Raw genomic sequence first — 24211 nt, 5'->3', positions numbered from 1 at the left:
ACTACTTTTACATTCGTTTTTTTGTCCTTGCAGTAGTTTCTGACTTTCAAAAGCTGCTCTCAAACCTACACATGTAATTTATTGATTGTGCAGCAGTGGATGTAATCATTTTTAATACTTGATCATGACGGCTGACTTTTGTGCTGTTTTAGTATGACTAGCTGTGGTTATCACAAGGACAGAGGAGGCGGATATTGGATGTAAAAGGGAAATCACCCAGTCAGTGGATATTTCCCCAAAAATGAAAAGCAAAGGGAAAAAGAATAAATTATAATGTCCTTGGCCTTTTTCATATTGATTCAGATGTAAAATGAAAAAAGACAGCTTACATGATGAAAAACCTTTAATAATATGGAACATTCAAATGTTTTATAGTTCTTCATATCTTTTTAAAAATAGATTTATAAAAATGTGATTCATAATTCAATTTTTGATGTTTTTATTGCTGGAACTTAAATGCTCCTTGTTGTTCTTGGTAGGGATAGTATGTATCACTATTGCAAGAGAAACCCTCATATGGTTACAATTTCACTGACACTCCTTTCGCCTGCCACTACTGTTGTCCAGATTGTTTCACAGTTAATTTTTCCTGTAGCCTTGTTCTTATTTAGATAGCACTGGTGTATGGAAACAGGAACTTCTTCTTCACAGCAGAAACAAAATGTCCAGGACATCATCTGGAGGCCATCTGTCAGTTACCATGATTTTCTGTTCTAAATCATTATCATTAATTACTATCTTGCTCATCAGATTGGCTTTCCAGCTCTATGGTATGCCTTTATAGAAATGCAAAGGTCATAGGAAGCAGCAGCTGAAAATAGTTTGAAAGAGATGTCGCCGGGTTCAGATTAGTTCCCCAGACGCTGCTATATCTCATGGGAAGAGGAAATATGGATCTCTGCAGGTTGAGTACAAATGTAAAGGATGGGTCGTACTGTGGTAGATAAAAACACACTGTGCCATGTTCACATGCAAAACAAGATGAAGAAAGTGAGTTCTCAACAAGCGTTTGCCAGCAGACTTCTTTTAATACATTTCCATATGGCCGCTCAGCAACCTGGCTTCATTGTTCCACAACATTTGAGAATCAAACTTGATTATTTCTGATACACAAGGATAATGAGGCCCCTATGGTTGGTAGAATTCAAAGCAGACTGGTTGTGGGATAGGGAAAGTGGCCAGCACATGTGAAATAGGAATTTGTCCCTTTTTTCTGGCTTCTTAACTATCAAATCAGCTTTTCACTTAACCACCTGACAAAACATGTAATGTTTCATGTTGTGAAATAGGCTGACATCATCATCATTGACTCTGTAACAGAGCTCAGGGTTTCTCTTGATGTCTACCATTGAGTTGTTAAAATTGCTACTGCCAGATGTGGCGGAACAATCCTGTGTCAAATCGGGTAAACGGCAAAACCTCTGGCAGTTCCATTTTTTATGAGGAAACCTGATCATCTTATTAAAAGGCTAACTGAAATAATTTTGCCATTTGAACTTTTTTGATATCTTAAATGTTCCATGTTTAGAAGACATTGAAAACATTCCTTTTGGGGGTAGTCACTAAAATGCTTCATATTCCCACTGAAAGCAACAACCAGGCTACTTTATTGGTCATAAATATTGAAATAGGGTTAAAATGTTAAAAGCAACGAAAGCCTGTTTTTATTCATTATCAAAAGACTGTTTCCATTGGACAAAGCTGTGTCAGTTTTGCATAAATACAGGCAATCACAAGTACCATTTTTAAATGGTTATGTTCCATATTAACGTGCGGTAGTCATTTTGGAATATTTTCCATCAGTCCATCGTGCGCTGCTGAGCACAAATTATTCACCCCATATAATTATGGTAGAAGGTGTTAAAAACAATCGCAACCACAGCCGTCAAGCCTAGAACAACTTGTTGAAGTTGACATTGAGAAGTAAACACTTGTGGCTCCATTTGCTCTCATGTCTTTTTCTACCTCAGCGCATGACAAACAAACACATCAGAGGATACCGTGGTCCTGCATGACTCCCGCCTGCGTCTTTACACTCCGTATTTACCAAGGACACACAGAACAGCTTGTAACCATTAAGAGAAAGTGATGGGGTAAGCGGAGCCTTGATAAGAAGGTCTTATCTGTACAGTGAGTCAACACAAAGCACTCAGAACACACATACACTGCAACCTGCATCACATCCAAGAATCAGAACAGATGCTGCTGCGCTCTTTTCCCCTCCCCTAAAACAGCTCCACTTCCTCTTTTAACCTTTCATTGGATTCTGCCTTTTTTCTTGACATGGTTAGAAATGTATTTATATGCTGAAAGACAGTCCTTGAGTGACTCCACCTACATATGCTTTTTGAACCTTGAGCAAGTTCAGCCAAATTGGTTGCATCACTCGGAGGGCTGGGATCCTGGACCGAGACACACAGTTAGTGGGAGAACATTTACACCCATTTAAAGAGGATAAGGGGCAGGAGTGTCAGCAGGCCAAAAGGGACCTGCAGGTCAGCTTAAGACCTGATAGAAGAGCATCCAATTGGGCACGGCTCCCAAATACACATACACAGGAGTTGTTTCAACAAATCAAGATGTTCTAACATTAAACGTTTAATGATGAGCACTTGAGCATGATTTTACACAACTTCAAAAGCGACCAATATGCAATAACACGACTGAGATATATACACCGTTTTTCCTAATTAGTTTTGGTTGGCTGCCACTACACTCAGCACAGAGATCTTTTCAACAGTTGTGAAGTATATGCTTTTTAATTTGTACCCTATTATTCTTATCACCTGCTGTTTACTTACTTTAGCAATGCTGTTACTTATTTCTGTTACATGGATGTGTACTTGTTACTTTTTGTTACTGCTGTTACATTGTATACGAATAAAGGACTTCTGATTCAGAATTCTGACAGGTTTGAACAATAGCTGCAACGCACGAGCAAAGCAGCCATTGATTTGAATATTAGGGCATGGCAATTGCTGCTGAATTCCATTTTGGATTTCATTTGGCTAAATAAACTATAATTCACTTTTATGAATACAGGTGCAAAAGGGTCTAAAGTGAAATTTTGAGATATTCTCGTCAGACCACTGTGTTTGGAGACCAACTGGTGATTGCTGTGCTGCGGTGAAGGGATACATACGTTTACCTTTCAAGCCTTCAGGGGATGAGGGCTAGAAACTCAAAAGATAGATTTGAAATAGATTATTACTTAAGGTGTTTTATGGGAGCAGATGGGACGAACTGGCAGGCCAGTGCAGACTTGCTAAGAGGACATGCCTCGACTGACTTACTCCCTGTGGCTGAAATGAACACAAATTTGAGGGATGAGTCCAATAATACTAGGAGAGTGCAGAAAGGCTGAAGAGAAAAATGACAGCCCCAGCTTTGTGCTCAGTGAGTAACTCAGAGATAAAACACAACAGAGGCCATGAAAACAGCTTTTTCCTAGAAGATATTACCACTCCATGCATGACAACCTTTTAGCCCACTGTTAATAGTGCAGTTACTGTTCTGTAAGAGTATTAGTAATGCAATGCTGAGCATTTGAATACATCAATCAAATAAAAACAGACAAGTATGCTTTCAGTTCTCTATTGTAAGATGGTGTACTATAATCCACACAAGCAGTGGTTATAACTCACTGTTAAACATTGATCAGGATGGATTGGGGCTGTCACTTTCTATTCAAAATGTAACTTTCATTTCAATTCAGCATGTACAGTTTTTAAACGCAACAGACTATCCAGCAAAGGGCAGTTCTTCAAACTCTCTACCACCTTCTCCTATTTCAAGGCATGTTGAACCATCAGTAAACTAAGCCAATAAATAAGTCAATAAAGTCCCTACGAGGAGCAAGGAAAGCAGTGCTGATCGGATAATCAGGACACAGAATCATCTGAAACTGTGTATGAAAGTGTATCAGTTTCTAAAGCATTTTAACAAAAGTAATTGCCATTTGCCAACAAAAATGTAGTCGTCTTACATTACAAAAAAATAAATCAGATGATTTACCTGCCAGCTTTGAGGCAGTGGAGGCAACACACGAAAAGAAATGCAGCGAATGTCCTTTCAACTGCCATGTAACAGAATTTTAAAAACTTGACTCTTTGAAGATATGAGCTATAAAAGAGCTGGAAAGAAATCCTGCTTGTTCTAAAGCCTCTGGTAAAAAAGAAAACAAATAATTGGTTTTATTATTTGTGAGTATTATTAAGAAAATAATGACTGCTTTCATGCAACATCGTTGAAAGGGTGAGACCTGGGCCCAAGATTCAGACACAGATGAACACATAACATTTTGGAGCAGATCCAAAGCACATAACGGAAACACAAATTATTTTATTGAGCTTTCTGAGTGCCCTCCTAGATTGATGTGATTTACTTTCATTCATGACAAGCGCACATGGTCTTGCAAGTATTGCAACTTCATTTTGGCCACATCAGCCAATGGATGCCAATGAGTTTGGCCTGAAAAGGGCTGTTTTAAAAGTGCATATGCGCTTGATGGTGGACAGAGCCGCCACACAGTCATGAGTTACAGTAAGTGGCGAACCAATGAGGGGAAAATAAACGGCTTTTTTGAAGAGGTCAAGTAGACTGCCGCCAAACGAACTTTTGTGTGCTGCAAAAGTGCCGCCTCCAATCATATCTAAGAACCGATGACTGCTTAACAAACTGGGCGCTGGCGAGCTACTCTTGATACTTAACTGGCTGGATCTGTATTCTGGAAAACCTGAGGCTGAATCAGCAGCGATTGACTAATACAACAATGAGAGCAGAGATTTCTTTATAATGATAACAGGCCAACTCGAAGCCAAGTCAAACAAATGTGGATTCATGTAAGAACGGACAAAAAAGTTGGCCCAGTGTCCATCAGATCATCAATAAAAAAGTAACAGGAATTAAATGTCATAAAGAACATATTATATTTTCTGGACTGCTGTAGACAGCAGGTCAAAATATCATACACTCACTTCTTCTCTATGTTTACAGCCTTCCTGCCCATGATTTCCTTTTTCAATGAGCAGGGTTGTATATTTAGATCCAAGTATAGCTGGTGGCTGCCAGAATGGATCCCACGGAAAACAGAAAGAGGGCATGTCCTATCAGAGCTCAGCTTAATGGTCTCATGAAGAAAGACACAATATTTTTCATTCATTTTGAACATCCATGCTCAAAACACGCCGGCTACATATAAATTAGCTGGTTACATATCTCAAACACGTGCACATATCCTTGACTGAAAGATATGCAAGGTGAATGTGACTCAAAGGAAATTATAATTGGCTGCCAGCGGCCGGATGCGGCATATCTTAACGGCGGCACACTCACTGTTTCTGACGGCCAGTTATTAAGCGGTACAAAAGGCAAGCTTAACAGAGATCTGTGCATGTCGGAAAAGCTGACACAGGTGAACCATCGTTTGAGTGGACTCGATGTTATGGCTAGTCCCTCATCAACATCTGTTCAAGGACTAAAGAGGAAAAATAGCCTCTTGGCTAACTCTTGAACATTCACAGAAACATTTAATAAATGTGCACAGAAAAAGGTAGTCAGATAGTCAGCTCTACAAATATTTCGCCATACATCAACCTAGAGTGCTTTACTAAAGGATCATGTGTGTGTTGATGTTACGGAGGAAATACAATCAATGGAAAACAGTTCTAATGTGTCTACCAACATATTGACTCAGAAAACAGTTGCACCATTTTGATTCATCATTAAAAATAAGACAGATTAATCTGTAATAAAGATAATCATTACCCATAGCCGTAAAATGGTGCGGTTTGTAGATATTCCACTTGAACTAGTTCTACACGGGTGTGTTGCTGTGTGACAAAACTCTTATTTTTGAGCATCAGCACAGCTGCGGCCACAGAACCATCTGTGCAGCGCCCAGTAGTTAGGGCACCACTGTGCAGGGTTATTGAGTACAAAACGCCTGGTTTTATTTTTATACATTTAGCAAAGCATGTATGCAAAAGACTATAACCAGAGTCGGATGTAACGCGTTACGGATGTAACGCGTTACAAATGTAACGGAGTTACATTAATGTATTATTTTTTGCTGTAACGCAGTAATATAATGCATTACTTCTGAAATGTGAATAATATAATACCTGTTACAATTCTCAGTATGGCAGTTACAACACATTTTAACCCGAAATGATGTGGTGTTTTGTTTCTAAGAATTCACAAACATCGCGAGACATTCCGACACCAGAGAAATAATTGTGCAGGTAGGACAGTAACTCAGTGAGCCTGTTTTATTTTGGTTAAGAGGGCTACAGAAACAGATGCACGATTGAGAGCTGCAGGCTCACAATGGAGAGCTGCAGGCTCACAATGCAGAGCTGCAGGCTCGGAGAAAAGAGAAAGACAGGAGTGCGCGCAGGCCAAAGCAACAGAAGGTTACTTCCTCTGGGTCTGCTGCTTGAACCCCGAGAAGTTCAGAGACTCGTGGCAGAGTGTTGAAGATATGCAGCCTCTGTCCTCTGTGGAATCGCCGGCTTTTAGAAAGCTTGTCAGCAAAATCCCTGTTAACACACCAATGACAAGGTGAGCTAACGTTGCCATAGAGACTCGTTCATATACAGCAGGTCACAGGGCCGTGCAGAGGCTCCACTAACATGTTATTTATAACAAACAGAGACGTAATGTTACCGGTATCACATATTATTCAGCCCACTTAAACAGAGCATGAGTTTAATGTAGGCTATAGCTCTTTTCCTAATGTTCAGCATGTACTGCCAGATAGATGGATAGATAGATAGCTTCAATTAATGAGCTGCAATAAACTACATTTTTGCATTTAAAGCCCTACTTTTGCAGTTATTTTTGGTGAAAGTAACTCAAAGTAATGCAAAAGTAGTGTAATGCATTACAGTCCAGAGACAGTAATAATGTAATGTAACTTATTACTTTAAAAAGACAGTAATAAGTCATATGTACTGTTTTACATTTTGGAAGTAAATTGCCCAACACTGACTATAACCCAGGCAAACGTGACTTCGGCCTACAAACAGTTAACGTAAAGTACACAGCATACATCAAACCTACACTGTCTGAACAAAGCTGAAAAGCTGAAACATTTGAAGGCTGCAGTTGACAATAATTTAGTTTGCCAATTATCAATAACTATTCATTGTCCGAAAATCCTCAAAAATTCCACGTACTGTCCAATACCCCAAAACACAATAATTATTCAATTTATAACGATATGAAACAGAAATTCAGCAAACCCTCACATTTAGGGATCGGGAAGCCTTTTGGAAATGTTGTAATACAAATAATCCACACAACAAATCCATTATCAACAGTGTTAAGAAGGGCCAAGTAGGAGAAACATATGAATCAACTATTATCAGACACATATTTGATTTGCCTTTCTCTTGCAATTCCCAGCTTTTACCTGGTTTAAATCATGTTACCTTATTACAAATGAAACTGTTCAAATACAAATATTTATTCTCGAGTTTGCATTTTTGTTTGGCCTAGATAGTACGGTATGTATTTTTTTACCATAGCATATTCTGGTATCAGGTGTTGGCATATGAAAACATTCCTGTTCATTAGCAAGGCAATTAATGGACTAATCAATTCAGATCCAGCTCCTTCCATCATATGCTTAACAGAAAAACTAAAAGTACACCAACAAACCCAACATATCCGAGTTCACCTGCTTAGATTCATTCTAGCAACACAGACGAAATTCATGCCAAGAGCTGCAAAAGATAAATGTCAGACCTTTGGAACCCAGTGGTTCTCTGAGCATTTTGCCTTCAGCACATTGTATGCATTGATATGATAATGTACTGCTGGTTTGTGGCATCGAACCCGGAATGGATTCCACCAGCTTTAATTTGCATTGACCAGTCGGATGCAGGCTTTGTTTTCATTCTGCCTAGTGCACATCTGGATATTTGTTGTTTGAGATTAATTAAAAGATAAGTACAGGCTGTTAATGTGTATTCCATGGGGAAGTGATAAAAATCATGATTTAGTCCTGAATTAATTATGTGCCTTTTCTGAGATTTGATAATAGCCTGATGAAAAACGCTCTTTCTGTGCTCAGCCAGCAGAACACGGCATGGAAAAAGGGGCTTTAGGGATATCAGTGTATTAAAGTAATGCATTGATAGCTATTAAAGGGCCCCTATTATGCTTTTTGGGGTTTCCCCTTTCATGTAGTGTGTTATATAGGTTTATGTGCATGTAAAGGACTCACCAGAGTCTCAATCCCACACACTCCCCCGTTGAAACGCCTCCTTTGTTTACTTCCTTAACATAGTAACCTCATTATGTAACCGTCGCGCTTCAGTTAAATGGCTTAGGGGCGGGTATCTTTGAGGGGTTGACCACTCATAACAGAGCTGGACAGCTAACCAATCAGAGCAGACTAGGCTCTGGTTTCAGACAGAGGGTGAAAATAGGTTTAGAAAAATAAAGCATAAAAAGGGCCCCTTTAACTGCCAAATATCAGGATGTGTGTGGATGTGTAGCAGGGTTGTGGGGAAATTGGTTGATGCGTATGACAAGCAGAGATGTTGGTGAAAAGCCCGAAGTGGCAGGTCTGGCATTAGGCCCACTAAGCAGCACATAAACACTCTATCTAATTTCATGGCAGTGGTTTTAATGGCGGAGTTCCAAAAAAAACCATTCACTTACAGTCCCCCTTTAGAGCAAACAATCTGTAACTGACTACTGCTCCATTGAATTTGTGTGTACTTCAGCAGCAGCACAATAGTACGTTCCCTGCCATCAGTATCAATTGACTCCGGCATAAATTGCTACCCTTCCACCGCGACTTCATCATGCGCTTTAACTGCCGTTATAAGGTTAGCTTGACAGCATGATGCTCACTCACAAAAGTTGTTTGTTTTGCCAGAGGGGCATGAAAGTACGCCAAACATGCAACGTTAAAAATGTATCTTGTGATTAAGCTGCCTGTAGCCAACCATGTTGACACAAGATGCGGTGGGTGACATATTCAAGTGCCATTGAAAAAACAGCACGGTGCGTTCTTTCAAGTTTTTCTTAAGACACTCCTTGGTTTTTATATCCAAAGAGCGTTTCATAACATGGTTTAGTCTACTGACTTGTCTAACTAGACTTAGTCGCCAACGGTGACCAGGAAAGACGCCACTGTTCCCCAAACTGTCTTGCATTGTGCTCCTTCCCTCATTTCAAAATAAACAAAGATGGAATACCCACTGGAAAGCATTTTACATTCTTCCAAAATAAAATATTTTGTTTTGGTGAGAGCCAAAGACTTCTTTGTAGAAGTCTTACTGGCTGTGGAAGGAATCCTGTTTATCAAGCACCAAAGAGAACCACACAGTCTAGAGGAATAATGCCTCTGCACCACAATAAACACATCTACAGAAACAAACATTATTTATGCCAAATGGTCGATTGTAGTGTAATGCCTTGGGAATGCACAACATAGCTACACAGTCTGCGACCAATCATAAAAATAGAGATATACACAGACTTTGACACAAAATATTTTTAGAATATCGGTTAAGAAGGCACCAGACAGAAACACCACTAAAACAAATGAACGGTTTCTCAGAAGCATTTCTGCTAAAGCTGCTGTGATTGTGTGTTCCTCTTACCTTACAAACAGTCTCAACGTCCCAGGGCAGGATGGTCTGTAGATCAATGACCTCGCAGGACACCCCCAGTTTCTCTTGAGCCATATTGGCAACCTCCCTCATCACATGGATCTAAATGGAACAAGAAAAGGAAGAATGCCTTTAAATCTAACAAGCTAAATGCAGTTTACAGTTTCAACTAGGCAAATTAAATGCTAATTAAGAGGGGATTAAGTGTGAATTGAGGCTTCCTATTGGCTCTCTAGTTCAACAAAGAAATACCAACTTATCACTTAAACTTTTTTTTGTTGTCTTTGTCCTGTTTTATTTGTTGAACACTAGTTCACATGTTGGCGTTTGGAAATTCAACTTCTATTGGAAGCAAGTTGCGGCTCATATCTTTAGTAGTCAAGGCAACATTTTTGAAGAATTCTTGTTCATCGAGTAAGACAAAATGCCAAACTATTGTGTCCAAACATTGCTGACAAAGATCCAACTAGAGGAGGAAACTGCCGTCTGATACAGGACAGACGGCATTAAATACTTAAACGGCTTGCCATATGGGCATGTCTGCTCCATCAACTTCTGTCCTGCATGTGTTGTGTATTATGTTAACAGGCTTGAATAAGAAACGTTTTAAAAAGGCAATTGGGAATAAACATGTACATTTTCACATTATCTAATAATGCATCTATATTAAGAATAATCTATCCAACAAAAGGAAGTAAAATGGTTAAGCATTTTGAAATATAAGTATTATAAGTGATACACAAACTGCAATAGATTAGAGAGACAAATGAATGTGGCATTTAAGTAACAAAATTGACTGCTGCTTTTAGTTGTGGTTGTTTGACAATAATAATAATAATAATAATAATAATAATAATAATAAAAGTAACACGATGATCATAAAGCATTGTTTTTATTTTACTCTTTGCTGAAGAGCACAGCCTTTGTAGATCAGCACCTAATAAACACAATGCTGAAAAAAGCTATTAAATCCTTGAAACATGCCATGGCTTTATTCCCATAAAATCATCATTTGTGTAATTGCTGTATTGGCAGGCATTAGGGGCTGCTTTTAAATTAGAACCACTGTGATAAATCTCAATCATCACAACTAAAAGAGTTGTCAACAGTCGAGATACGAGCCCAGGGTTCAAGCTCACAAATAACCTTAATAACAGCGGGCATTTATTACAGAGAAATGGAGCCGTTGCATTGTTTCCAGCCAATTAAAGAGGACCTTACTGGGGGAGAAATAGAAGATGGAGGGAATGATAGTCTAGGGGAAAAACGTCCTCTGTTTGTGTGATCAGAAGCTAAAGACTCATCCTTCCCCTACACTCTGTGAAAGATGTTTTCTTAACACTCTGACAGACGAAGCGAGAAATGAGTTGGATGGGAAGAAGGGTGGCCTTTTGCTTTTCACTACTTCACTGGATCCTTGTTCTTCTCTATCCACTCCAACAATAATACTCTGATGGGTTACTTTTCCTTCAATGCCCTCGGAAGCCCCCCTCCCGTGCTCCAGGTACATTGGGGCCTCGATAAGCCGGTTTAAGTGGCCCGGGTGCAATTAAAGTCGGAGGATGACTCCCGGGGAGTTCCAGGCACCTTATACAGATCAACAGGAAATAAAATCCCACGGAAGAAAAGAGAGGCAACAATGGAAAGTGTGCGGCGTGTACACATGGAGAAGCCGAAATTGGCCTTGATGTGTAGATGTCTGGGCAGATACAGCCGTAGACTGCCGACTGGGAGACCCTGCTGGGACGGAGTGGGAAGGAGGCTTGTGATGGACTTAAAGATAATCCGTCGCTCGCCTCAGTGGCTTTAAACGTCATTTAGCGGGGATGAGAGTGGACTCCTTTTTTTCCAGTGGCCATGGAAAATGATGCAAAGGTAGATGACTACTTAAAAAACTGCTCACCCACAGAGTCTGTCAATGATGAACAGAAAACACCTACCTGTGTCCCCCAGGCAACCAGGGTGACGTCACTTCCTTCCTGTACGATGTCGGCCTGCGAGAGTGGGATGGTGTAGGACTCCACGGGAACCTGCTCCACTGAGGAAAAACACAGACACACACATTCCCCGTCAGCTACTGGCCTCATCAACAAGGCCTCATTTATGTGAGCACATCATTTCTATTTTCATACTCTAAACCTTGATCATTCATCTGTATATTTAGTGCTATTTCCTTAAAAACCCAAAAATTATGATAAACTGAACATATTTTATTTTTCAGAGAACATTTTCATGCATTTTACTGAACTTGCTTTTTTGTGTATTCATAACTTTTTCAAATTATATTTTTATTTTACCCTAAATAGTCCTGGGGGAACAAGTCATTTGATATGCTGCGTCCAAGTGTAAAATCATGGGTGTAATAACCGTGTAATTACAATGTAACAAAGGTCTAATAATAATATAATAATGTAAGATGTAATTTGGGTGTAATATTGGCGTTACATGGGTATAATATGGGTCTACTAACAGTTTTCTACGGGTGTAATAACAGTGTAAGATGGGATAATAAGGGTGTAATAGGGGTGTTAGAGGTTTATTACAGGTGTAATGAAGAAAATGGCTATCAATTAGTTTTCCAAAAATAATTATATACAAATGCCCATTCAAGGGTAAAAATATGTTTTATATTTGCTCCTTTTATATAAATGTATTTCCGTTTATGTATGCACCATTTCACATCAAAGGAAATCCCATGTAAACCTAGTCAACAATAAATATGACTCTGATTCAATGACTCTGAAAATCCCAACATTGCAAACACATTAAATGCAAGCTCACACGCATATAAACGTCGGTCCATTCAGAACACTGTACACCATGTGGTTTTCATGTCAGAACCCGAACCGAGTGGACCCTAAATGATAGACTAGATGACAAACTGTTGAAATGACTGAACAAAATTCCGACTCCAAAACTATTTATCTGGCCCGATTCAAATGCTTTTTTATGCTTTTTCCAGGGCCTCATCTCTGACCAGAGACAGAATGTTCCTTTTATCAGCATAATCTCATGCATGACCTCATGATATGTGTTGCCATATACAAGCCCCATAACTAAGATCAATCTGAACAACAAAACATTGCTAGGGTGGGATATCAATCAGAAAAAGGGGGCCAAATAAAACTGGGTCTCTATACAAAAAAGGGGGCCCCGGTGCAAGCCTCTGTTTGAACTAGAGTCCAAGTGCATGGAAGAATGGTCATGGAAATCATTACAATGAAAAAATGATCGTGAACTACCATCACTTTGACATACAGTGGGGCAAAAAAGTATTTAGTCAGCCACCAATTGTGCAAGTTCTCCCATTTAAAAAGATGAGAGAGGCCTGTAATTTTTATCATAGGTACACTTCAACTATGAGAGACAAAATGAGAAAAGAAAATCCAGGAAATCACATTGTAGGATTTTTAATGAATTAATTGGTAAATTCCTTGGTAAAATAAGTATTTGGTCACCTACAAACAAGCAAGATTTCTGGCTCTCACAGACCTGTAACTTCTTCTTTAAGAGGCTCCTCTGTCCTCCACTCGTTACCTGTATTAATGGCACCTTTTTGAACTCGTTATCAGTATAAAACACACCTGTCCACAACCTCAAACAGTCATACTCCAAACTCCACTATGGCCAAGACCAAAGAGCTGTCAAAGGAGACCAGAGACAAAATTGTAGACCTGCACCAGGCTGGGAAAACTGAATCTGCAATAGGTAAGCAGCTTGGTGTGAAGAAATCAACTGTGGGAGCAATTATTAGAAAATGGAAGACATACAAGACCACTGCTAATCTCCCTCGATCTGGGGCTCCACGCAAGATCTCACCCCGTGGGGTCAAAATGATCACAAGAACGGTGAGCAAAAATCCCAGAACCACACGGGGGGACCTAGTGAATGACCTGCAGAGAGCTGGGACCAAAGTAACAGAGGCTACCATCAGTAACACACTACGCCGCCAGGGACTTAAATCCTGCAGTTCCAGACGTGTCCCCCTGCTTAAGCCAGTACATGTCCAGGCCTGTCTGAAGTTTGCTAGAGGGCATTTGGATGATCCAGAAGAGGATTGGGAGAATGTCATATGGTCAGATGAAACCAAAATAGAACTTTTTGGTAAAAACTCAACTCGTCGTGTTTGGAGGAGAAAGAATGCAGAGTTGCATCCAAAGAACACCATACCTACTGTGAAGCATGGGGGTGGAAACATCATGCTTTGGGGCTGTTTTTCTGCAAAGGGACCAGGACGACTGATCCGTGTAAAGGAAAGAATGAATGGGGCCATGTATCGTGAGATTTTGAGTGAAAACCTCCTTCCATCAGCAAGGGCACTGAAGATGAAGCGTGGCTGGGTCTTTCAGCATGACAATGATCCCAAACACACCGCCAAGGCAACGAAGGAGTGGCTTCGTAAGAAGCATTTCAAGGTCCTGGAGTGGCCTAGCCAGTCTCCAGATCTCAACCCCATAGAAAATCTTTGGAGGGAGTTGAAAGTCTGTGTTGCCCAGCGACAGCCCCAAAACATCACTGCTTTAGAGGAGATCTGCATGGAGGAATGGGCCAAAATACCAGCAACAGTGTGTGGAAACCTTGTGAAGACTTACAGAAAACGTTTGACCTCTGTCATTGCCAACAAAGGGTATATAACAAAGTATTGAGATGAACTTTTGTTATTGACCAAATACTTATTTTCCACAATCATTTGAAACTAAATTCTTTAAAAATCCTACAATGTGATTTCCTGGATTTTTTTTTCTCATTTTGTCTCTCATAGTTGAGGTATACCTATGATAAAAATACAGGCCTCTCTCATCTTTTTAAATGGGAGAACTTGCACAATTGGTGGCTGACTAAATACTTTTTTGCCCCACTGTACATGTGGCTTAATAGCAATAAGTACATATCCCCGGTATATCTTTGAATCTTGTTTTTCATAATGGCTCTGGCTGCAAAAACACAGGCCTTAAAGTGTGAGTGGACATTGAACCGAAACTGCTAAAAGCATTCCGACATGGCAGCGCATGCAAGTCAACTTTACAATTATGCAGAGTAATTACACTCTGGGGAACCACTGGGTTTGAGACCTTTACGGAAACCTTGAATGACTTCCATAATGCTTTCAAGCCTTCGAAAAAGCCGTAAAGGAAAGAAAAATTGCCCATCTTACGACTCGCTCACTGTATTAAAACAACATAAAAGGGTTGAGTGAATAATACGCAACTCTTGATTTAGGCTTCCAGGGCGAGACTGAAAATAGGCCCTGAGAGTGGAATAATAGCATTTAGCAGAAAGTTCAAATTGAATTATGAAAACTAGGTTAAGGTTTATTGGCCCCTGCAAAAACAGCATGGCCTTGATGAGATAAATGTGTGGTTTTTGTCTTGTGTTGCATGAGAAAAGAGCGGCCGCTGCAATTAAAAACATGACTTCATATCCATACAGAGGCCATTAGAGGCACGCGGACACAGCACGAGTGCAGGCTCGCCTTGCGCCTTTAGGAAATAAAAATAACTCCTGAAAGACTACCAGAACTAACCCCCCAGTGTGAACTTGGTTGCACGGTTCCTAAAAACAAGTGAAATTCAAGATGTTTTTAATGCCACTCTAAAAAAAAAGAAAAGGTTTTAGACAAACTGACACGACGCATTATAGTGATAGCATTGTTGAGTTCTACTTACTTTAATAATTATGCTTTTTCTTATTCGTATTGCATGCTTATTAAATGTATACTCTGTTTAATTACGATCGATCAAACATGCATTCCTTATTCCAAATTATTTTTATTTGCAATAAATGTATAACAAAATTATTTAGCCATTATATTTGGGCTATTTTAGTTCGATACACTCAAACTCAAATTAATAAATAGCCTATAGGCTATACAAGAGAATTAATATTCTTCAGGTGATTCATTTATGTGTATTAAACCGGACATTCCCATTGATGGTAAAATGAGACAGAGAAGGGCATAATTCATGGCAGAGAAAGATGAATCGGACGAGGTAGGCCCAGAGGATTGCGCAGCTTGGGGGGGAGAGACCATGCTTGCTGCGGAGGCCTGCTGGAGTGCGGACAACACCCGACTCCAAACTTTTTTGTCCGTGTTGGATGGGGCCCAGTAGCTTTTGAGGCTGAATTCACACCTGCAAAAGAAATAATAAAAAAATGTATATTTGCAGTAGGCTTCAGGTTATTATTACCACAATGAATGTATAACCTAGGCTTAGGCTTACCTGTGTCCCGTAACAGACATGATTTGTCTGGACTCCAGCCCGGCCTCAGACAGATGACGGACAGCCGTGCTTCTAAGACTGTGGTTGCTGTATCTGGTGGTCAGACCAGCTGCTTTGGACAATCGTGGAAGCATGTTCCCCAGGTAGTTCTTCCCCATCGGCTGTGTGGCGTACCAGAGATGTGGTCGGGGGTCCTTCAGTGGATGGAGGTAGAAGGCGGTGACACCCAGCGGACGTCTGGCGAGATATTTTTTGAAGCTCAGGACATCTGGGGTTGCCTGGCTCCACATACATTGCGCTTCGGAGGTTTTCCTTGTTTGGGTCATTTGAATGTTTGTGGTTCTTCGTCTCCGGATTGAACGACAAACTAACATATTCATCCCCGGCGTCATCCACTCTTATGGCAAATGAGGACACAGTCCGCTCCCGATTGCCCTCCCTGCCTTGCCTCGCCGAGCAAAGCTGGAGGTCAAACCAAACTTTGGAGAGGAGACCAAACGAGGAATTCATCCATTTTTAAAACGCTGCAATTTTTAGAGCTACGGTGAATAACGTTAGCTCAGCTGTAGCTAATTAGGTTCTATAGCAACCACACAAAGCTGCATCTGATCACTAGTTTAATAACGTAGTTGTTTCATTGTATCTCGCTTGCGAAACTATGTATCGACTGACCCTCCGATAGATTTCCGACACTAACTTTTTTAAACAAGGTTTATTTTTACAATGGACCTCATGCTTGAAATTTCTGTGATAGAAAAAAATACAAGTGGCGTATTGATCTATTATTTGATGACGCTGTGCTCAGTCAGAAGCAAGTACAACCGACAAGTCAGCGGGCAACCTGCCGGGTTAATACCCTCCTCCCAGCCAATCAGAATCAAGCATTATTAAGCGAGTAGAATAAAAAGTTATATTAAATAGTATCAACAAAAAAAAAGTTCTGAATATCCGAACGGTACTTTCCAACAGCATTCCGAGTTTATGGTCCAGCTTGTGTCTAGTGCGATTTGAGTGACTATTTTACGAACGCACCATAATCTAAAAAGTAAAACAAAAAACACACATAAAACATTTTATTGTAGGATTAAATATTCCCCTGTGTTGTCGCCAGCTAGCAAACAGTGCATCTGGCACATTAGCGGTCCTTAAAAGTTGGACTGTGATGATTAAAGTCGGTCCTCTTGTGCCGAGAAGTGGTTTTAATATCAGACTGTACGGTCACATCCAAAGAAATGTTTTGGACAATAATCATTAAATTGATGCCATGGTTAAAACAATCTCAGCAGCCGGCTGTAATATTTCTCATATGGCTCTTATCAAACTAACAAAACTTGTCAAAAGGATTTTGGCTTTGAGGCAGTTATGGAACATTTATCCAAATGTTTATTGTAATATTAAATATCCCCCCATGTCATTGAGTAAACTGTGCATCTGCAAACAACTTAGTTAGTTGTCGTATCCTGATCAATTAAGGCCTTATTTGAGTTATTTTGAAACCTTTTAAATCTACAACATTAACCCTTGGCAACTTTGAACAAATATTTCAAAGGTTGGTGTTTTGTTAAAGCAGTATCAGCAGTTGGGGAATTATTAATATAGTCTATGCTAGTCTTGGCACAGGCTTGCATAGTATCGATGTGTCTATTATATGTTGGTATCGGTCCATTTGGAAATGCTGCCAGCAATTCCTCTCTTTACAGTGATGTACCACCTCATCACTTCCCAAGAGGCTAATAAAGTAAGATTTATGCTCAAACAGAAATGCTGCCAAGAACTCAGACATCTGCACTTGGCTGCCCTTTTGAACCACATTCATCTGAGACATTCTTCTTTTATCATTATTATTATTATTATTATTATTATTATTATTATTATTATTATTAGTAAACGCAGTGACTTTCTCTGACACTTGTTCCAACACACATGATAGTAAGATCCATCCAAAGTCATTTATATCACAGCCACTGAATCTAAAAAGGCTTTGATGGATTGTTAAACCCTCCATAGCTGGTTGGTAATTAAAAATACCAAAAATACACCTGCATCTACAGTAGTATCTGCACTTCAGCTTTCCTATATATTCTAAGGCAACACTATGTGTTTCATAACAGTTGAAAAAGGCAAGATGTTATCCATTACTATATAACTATTTATTACCAGTGAATATTCTATGGATTCACAAAGGTCTTTTGAATGCTGATATTCCACAGTAAACCCCAGTTGGACTCCAACATATTGTTTGGCATGAAAACATTAAATCATTTTAGAAATAAACCTTGATTGCATCGTGGATAGCTCACATCTGTTTTAGTGAACATCCCTTTAAGTGGAAAATAATCAAACAATGAAATGTATACATACATCAGGGTTTTTTCTAGAAAAATATAGTATGAGGGCGCCAACGTCACTTCCAGCCAAAATTACAGCCTCGCCCACTTCCCAGCAAAAATAATGCATCAGAGGGAAGAGGAAAATAATAGTTTCTTCATGTCTCAAAGTTGCTCAAACAACAATTAAATCCCAAATTACATTTTCTTTACTTCCTCTAAAGAAAAAAGGACAGTAAAAGAAACAATCTAATTCAGAAATCACAATTTCAGTGTAAGCCTGCTGCCTGCCATTCACCGGATATCCATCCCCTAATTAGTCGGAGCTACATAAAAATAAGGATGTCTACTGTTTGCCATCTGACGCTCTATTTGATTTTCCTATTTTTTGAGTAATGGTATAGTTTCTGACAAACAGAAATATTGTGTTTTGGCATCACGTTGACATTTTACGGGAAAAATCTGCATTTTTAAGAGGGCGCAGCGCCCCTGATACCGGTCTAGATCAAACCTGACACATAAGGTGGCCATCATGGATAAAGTTCTAACATGATAATTACTAATAAATACTTCTTTTTTTTAATTTAAATAACACAGCTTTTAAGTAACTAATGTTGGGAAATTCATGATTATCGAGCTTATTAAGTAAAAACATGTGATTATGTCATCCCATCCCTTTTCTCCATACAGTTCTAATCATCTTCCCTGTCCTATACATTTATCTACATCATAGTACAAAGGCATCTTTTCAAAAACCATGTGAACTTGTGTTCTATTAGCAACCATTTACGCATTTTCTATCAAAAAGTTAGCAAGATTGTCCATTAGAGAGATTTTTTTTTCTCCTCTTCAAATCAAACTATTCATTGAATAATGTACAGCCCTGATACCTAAATGCCAGGGGGAGTTAACGGTACAGAAAGAAACTTGAGAAGCTATTGTGAATATTGTGAATAGCACTCAAATGTAATGACTCACTGGCACGTTAGCTTTTGCATGTTCAACAGAAAGCTTCTACTGTAGAACCAACAAATTAAGAGACCACTGCAGCATTATCAGTCTCTCTAGTTTTACTATTTATAGGTATGTGTTTGAATAAATTACTTTTTTTATTTCACAAACTACTGACAACATGTGTTGGAATTTGACAGAGACTGGAATGGAATGGAAAGGCTGCCATACATGTAGAGATTGAGATTTAAGAACAATTTGGAGTGGTCTCTACGACAAGGGAAAGGATTTAGCTTCGAGCACAACTTAAAAGCATTCAGGAAACTATGAGGGAGTTGTGAAGATTGGAGTCAATCCTTTGGTGCCAAGGAATGGTTTTAATCACGCTGTATTGTAATCTTAGGAAATGTTTTGGACAATGATAGCTAAACTGATGCCATAGTTAAAACAATGTCAGCAGTCGAGTGTAATATTTTACAATCTCATATGGCTCTTATCAACAACAGAACTTGTCAAAAAAGGTTTGGCTTTCAGGCTGGTGGTGCCAATCTGATCTGGTTCTGCCTTTCATCACTATAATGAGCTCAAAGCACCTCTAAGCACATAAGGCTGTCTTAATCCCGAACATCAATCTATTGTAGCGTAGCCAAGAAAGCACTGTTCTGCAGCAGCTGCCAACGACTGCTAAGAGTTCATTACCACTTTCCTGGACACCTTTTCGCCCGGCAGCCTGCCAAAAGCCATGCTGGCGTACGCATTGATGTTCCCTCCACATAGGGACTGGATGGGAGAGAGGACTCATCTGGGCACTGTCAACACTTCACAGCCCATTTAGATGCTCTGCTTCACACCAATGTTTGTTTATCTTGCCTCACACTTCTATAAGAGACACCATTTGCTATCAATCAGGTGCCAGGCGAACAGATGGGAGGGCCACAGAGGCTCTACGAATCTAACAAGTGCTCGGTGGCATGTGGAATCAGATTTATATTCTCATGCAGTGCCGCTTACCTGCTGCTCTGTACAGGATCTTGGGCTCAAAGAATATGCAGGGGTTCTGGTCCGCGATGCAGGAGAGGAGCAGTCCCTTGGCCTGCACTGGGCTGCGAGGTATTACAACCTGAGGAGCACACGACACGCTTTATTAAGACTATTTCATAGAGGTTTAACATAGCTTCCGATGTTATTTCATTGAATGTAATGTAGAAGGCCTGCAATGATAGAAAGTAACAGTTTCAATGGGCCAAATGCGATCAACTCGAATCCAGTCAACTTGAAGTGGCTCAGTCTTTAGGGACTTGACCCGAGTGTGGACTGGTACCTGGACAGTTGCCAGTTTGCCTTCTGGGAACTGCAGAGGTGTCCCTCAGCAACACTGGCAGCCCCATCGCTCTACCTCTTCTCCATCAGTGCATGTCTATAGCTGTGTGTGTAAAATGGGCCTTTGTAATGGTAAAAATAAAGTGAATTCCATCTCAGGAAGTAATAAAAGTGATCATATTTGTTAGTAAGGGTCAGACCTGGGCATATACAGTAAACATAAAAGCGATGTGAAAATAATTACCATGGATTTGACTCTGATTTAAATGTATTTCCTGGCGTTTCATGAAAACCCCTCTGTGTTTGGATTCTCCTTGCAACACTGATGTAATTGAATCGGAAATGGAGTAAATAACTATTGTATCCGTTGTAGGAATGTTCTTTTATTAAAAGTCCAGGAGTAGATTTAAAAGAAAACCAAGTGAAGCTCCTCATACAAGTGTTTAAAAGGAGTATTTAATAAAAGAATGCAGTAGTAGGTTTTACAAAAGTTTCACAGCTGTGGCTCAGTAGCTCAGAACACACTTGAACAGGCCCAAAACATGAATAGGGTTCACAAGGTGTTTACTGTCCGAGGGTCCGAGCGAAAAGAGGGCGGTTCCTTAGTTACATTGCCCTTTGTCCAGAGGTCGCCTCTTCCTATTGGTCGCCTCAAAGCATAACAGAACTTCCGGTCAGTTTAGTGATTACGTGGCATTGGGTCGTCTCCCTCCTTAGGGTATTACAGCGTCAATAAGGAGAATTAGACATTGTGTGTTTAATGTATAACACCAAAAGTAATTTCCCCCATTTACTCTTTGTCCAGATTCTGTCCGCTAAGGAAACCAATACTAAAACCGGCAGTTTTCTCCCATCCGGCATCAAGCGTCATCAGTGTTGTATACATCCGGTTACAAAAATAAACAGTTTCAAAATAAAATGGATTTCAAAATAAGACGGTGTTGCAGTTACTCTTAATATTGATTATTATTTCTTAACCCGTCTGTTGGCATCTCTCATCCATGATAAACATCCTAAATGCGGGTGAGTTTATGCTTGTGCAGATACCTATGGAATAAACAATAGATGTTAGCAATAGCACTGATTGGTCAATTCTCAGAAATCAAGCATTTAAAAAAAAAAATCCTGTCATCTTGCCGGGAGACTTGACGAAGCATGACAAATCAGCATCATGATGTAGTTATTTCGGCATCTTTTTACGAGTTCAGCGCACATCTGGTGTGATCACATGGCAGTATGACTTGATACAGAACTACTTAATATACAGTATGGACTAAGACTGACAGAAAGGATTGTAAACATATCCTCCTATCTATTTGGCATTGATAGTTTGTCAGATATTCAATCTAGTGATGGTATTTAGGTCAGAATTGGGGTATCAGGGCGCTAGGCCAAGCTGAATCCAGCCTGCCAGACAGCGTGGTGGGACTGTCTCTCAGATGGAGCCAGCAGTGATGATAGTACGCACACAGATCAACCGTTATCAGCCTGACCTTTGCTGAAGACAACCTGTTTATTGCTCTCATTGATGGTTACTCACAGAGGATGAACCGTAGCAGTAAACCATACAGTCATCCGCCGTATTAGAGACTTCGATAATATGTATGCTTAGCAATAAATAAAAATCAGGAAGGGATGTCGTGTCCTGACATTTAACGTGTTTGCTTTGTGCTCTTAATGCCATCTCAGAGATGCTATCAGTGTTGGGAAAATACTGTTGGTGTTGTGCGCTATTATTCTATGGGAAGTTAGGATTTGTGTGTGTGAAAGCATGATTTCCCCCCTCAGGCTAACATATAGAAACTCAAAGAAGCAGGCTCCCTCCTGCCTTTTACAAGCCTGAAGAATTCAGGTGTGTTTGGCACTGAGCATTATGCTCATTTTTTTTGGTTGATATTTGTATTTTGTTCCTCTACTGTGTCATGTTTCCATGCTTTAATTGCAGCCCTAAAACTGTAACAGCATCCCCCTCCATTGACTGCTTTAAATCCAGGCTAAAAACGTACTTTTATTATCCGGCTTATCTGGCTGACAGTGCCTATGCATATGTATTTGTGCATATGAGCTGTGTGTATTAATGTTTACATCTGTCTTTCATTTATTTTATGATAAAGGTTGTGTTGGCTACCTGCTCTGTTCTGTACAACACTTTGGTCAACATGGGTTGTAAAGGTGCTTTATAAATAAATGTGATTGATTGAGTGATTTAATGTTCAAAAAGCTCTTTACTTTTCTCAAACTGCAGCACCTCTTTTCCCCCTCTGTCTGAAACCCGAGCCCAGTCTGCTCTGATTGGTTAGCTGGCAGCCTGAGTTGGGATCTGTTAATTGCTTAGAGGTGTGTCGGAGATGTCCCAACCCTAAGCCAATCACAAACAATGTGTTGGAGTGCTAAACAATAGAAGTGCAAGTGATACAGTGATGTCGTTATGTTACCGAAGCAAACAATGAGGTGCAATGGAGGCGCTTCAGGAAGGGGGTGGAGTGTGTGGGAGAGAAACGCCTTTTGAAGTTTTAAGCTTTTGCAGACCATTTACATGCACAAAAACCTATAGAACACACTAAATGAAAGGGGAAACCCCAAAGAGCATGATAGGGCCCCTTTAAATGTATTCTGGACAGAGACGCTTCATTGTCAAAATGCACAAACAAAACAATCTAAAGAAGGAAGCAAATACAAGTCTGAATCTGTCATAACCAACATGGCTGACCTTGATGCCGGGGCAGTGGGCGAAGAAGGCCTCGGGGCTCTGGGAGTGGTAAAGCGAGCCGTGGCCGACACACCCCCACGGGGCCCGGATGGTGAGGTTGCCGCAGTCGAACAGGTTTCCAGAGCGGTAGCGGTACTTGGCTGCTTCGTTGACTATCTGGAAAGAGACCAACATAATTGAGGTTTAACATAACCACACTTTATTAGTTGACACACGACGATGAAACTTTATGATCCTTCGGAAAACTTGCAAAAGTAGAAGCAGCTAAGTTCAGACTCTAAAGACAATGTGCTGAAGCCAGCAGCACAATGTACACCCTAGAACACGGAGTGCTTTTTTAAAGAGATATTATGAATAAAACCGAAGGATTGGACGTTGGATTGAGTCTTCATTTCCCTGCTATTCCCCTTAATGCTTTTAAAAACATTATTTTATTTTTAACGAGAGAAATCATAAGTGTTGGGTTCCTTCTTCCTACTTATACAGTTTCTTGCACTAGACTCCCTCCTAAAAGCAGTCCAAAGTTTTCCTCCCCGATACCCAGGTGGGTTGTCACTTCAGCTTTTATGTCTCTCTCAGGTCAGTTCAGACTGCAGTCATTTTAAGCGAAAGCGCAGAAGAGAGCGAGAGAGCGAGAGCGAGCAAGAGAGAGACCACTGTTTTATTCAGCCTTGACAAAGAAGGGTTTAGCATTCATCTTATGGCAGGCGAGAAGAATTAGAATACCACCTCTTGTCACGCAATAACTTTCAATGCCACACATAATCTTTCTCAGAAATACTGAGAAGTCATAGGAAAGCCCTTCTTCTGTTAAACTGATTTTTCCGAGTTAGATTGTAGAATATGAGACGATAAACAATTGGAGGTCTGAGATCAGACATAAGACAAGTCAGAAGAATAAATCAAATCAGTGACATTAGTGTCTGCCAGGCTAACAAACTATAACTTCCATCCTCCTTCATTTCAAAGTGTTTCTGACGATAGTGAATTCAAACCCCTTAAGCGGAGGCAGTAATAGCAGTATGCACATAAAACTGAATATACTGGCCCCAC

At 40.0% G+C, this 24211-nt stretch overlaps 1 protein-coding gene across 1 annotated transcript in view; it reads right to left on the bottom strand.

The window, feature by feature from the left end:
• bckdhb (branched chain keto acid dehydrogenase E1 subunit beta) overlaps positions 1-24211 on the bottom strand; it is a 74707-nt gene that overhangs the window by 30011 nt on the left and 20485 nt on the right. The window contains exons 5-8 of the mRNA XM_063879764.1: positions 23159-23314; positions 20140-20248; positions 11570-11667; positions 9621-9731 (exon numbers count right to left, since the gene is read on the bottom strand). Of these exons, the coding sequence (XP_063735834.1) occupies positions 9621-9731; positions 11570-11667; positions 20140-20248; positions 23159-23314 (474 nt within the window). The remainder of the gene's footprint in view (positions 1-9620; positions 9732-11569; positions 11668-20139; positions 20249-23158; positions 23315-24211) is intronic.

The sequence above is a fragment of the Eleginops maclovinus genome, chromosome 3 (assembly GCF_036324505.1).
Source record: "Eleginops maclovinus isolate JMC-PN-2008 ecotype Puerto Natales chromosome 3, JC_Emac_rtc_rv5, whole genome shotgun sequence".
Taxonomy (NCBI): Eukaryota; Metazoa; Chordata; class Actinopteri; order Perciformes; family Eleginopidae; genus Eleginops; species Eleginops maclovinus.
Note: the sequence above shows the minus strand (reverse complement) of the source record. Positions and strands in the feature narration are given on the sequence as shown.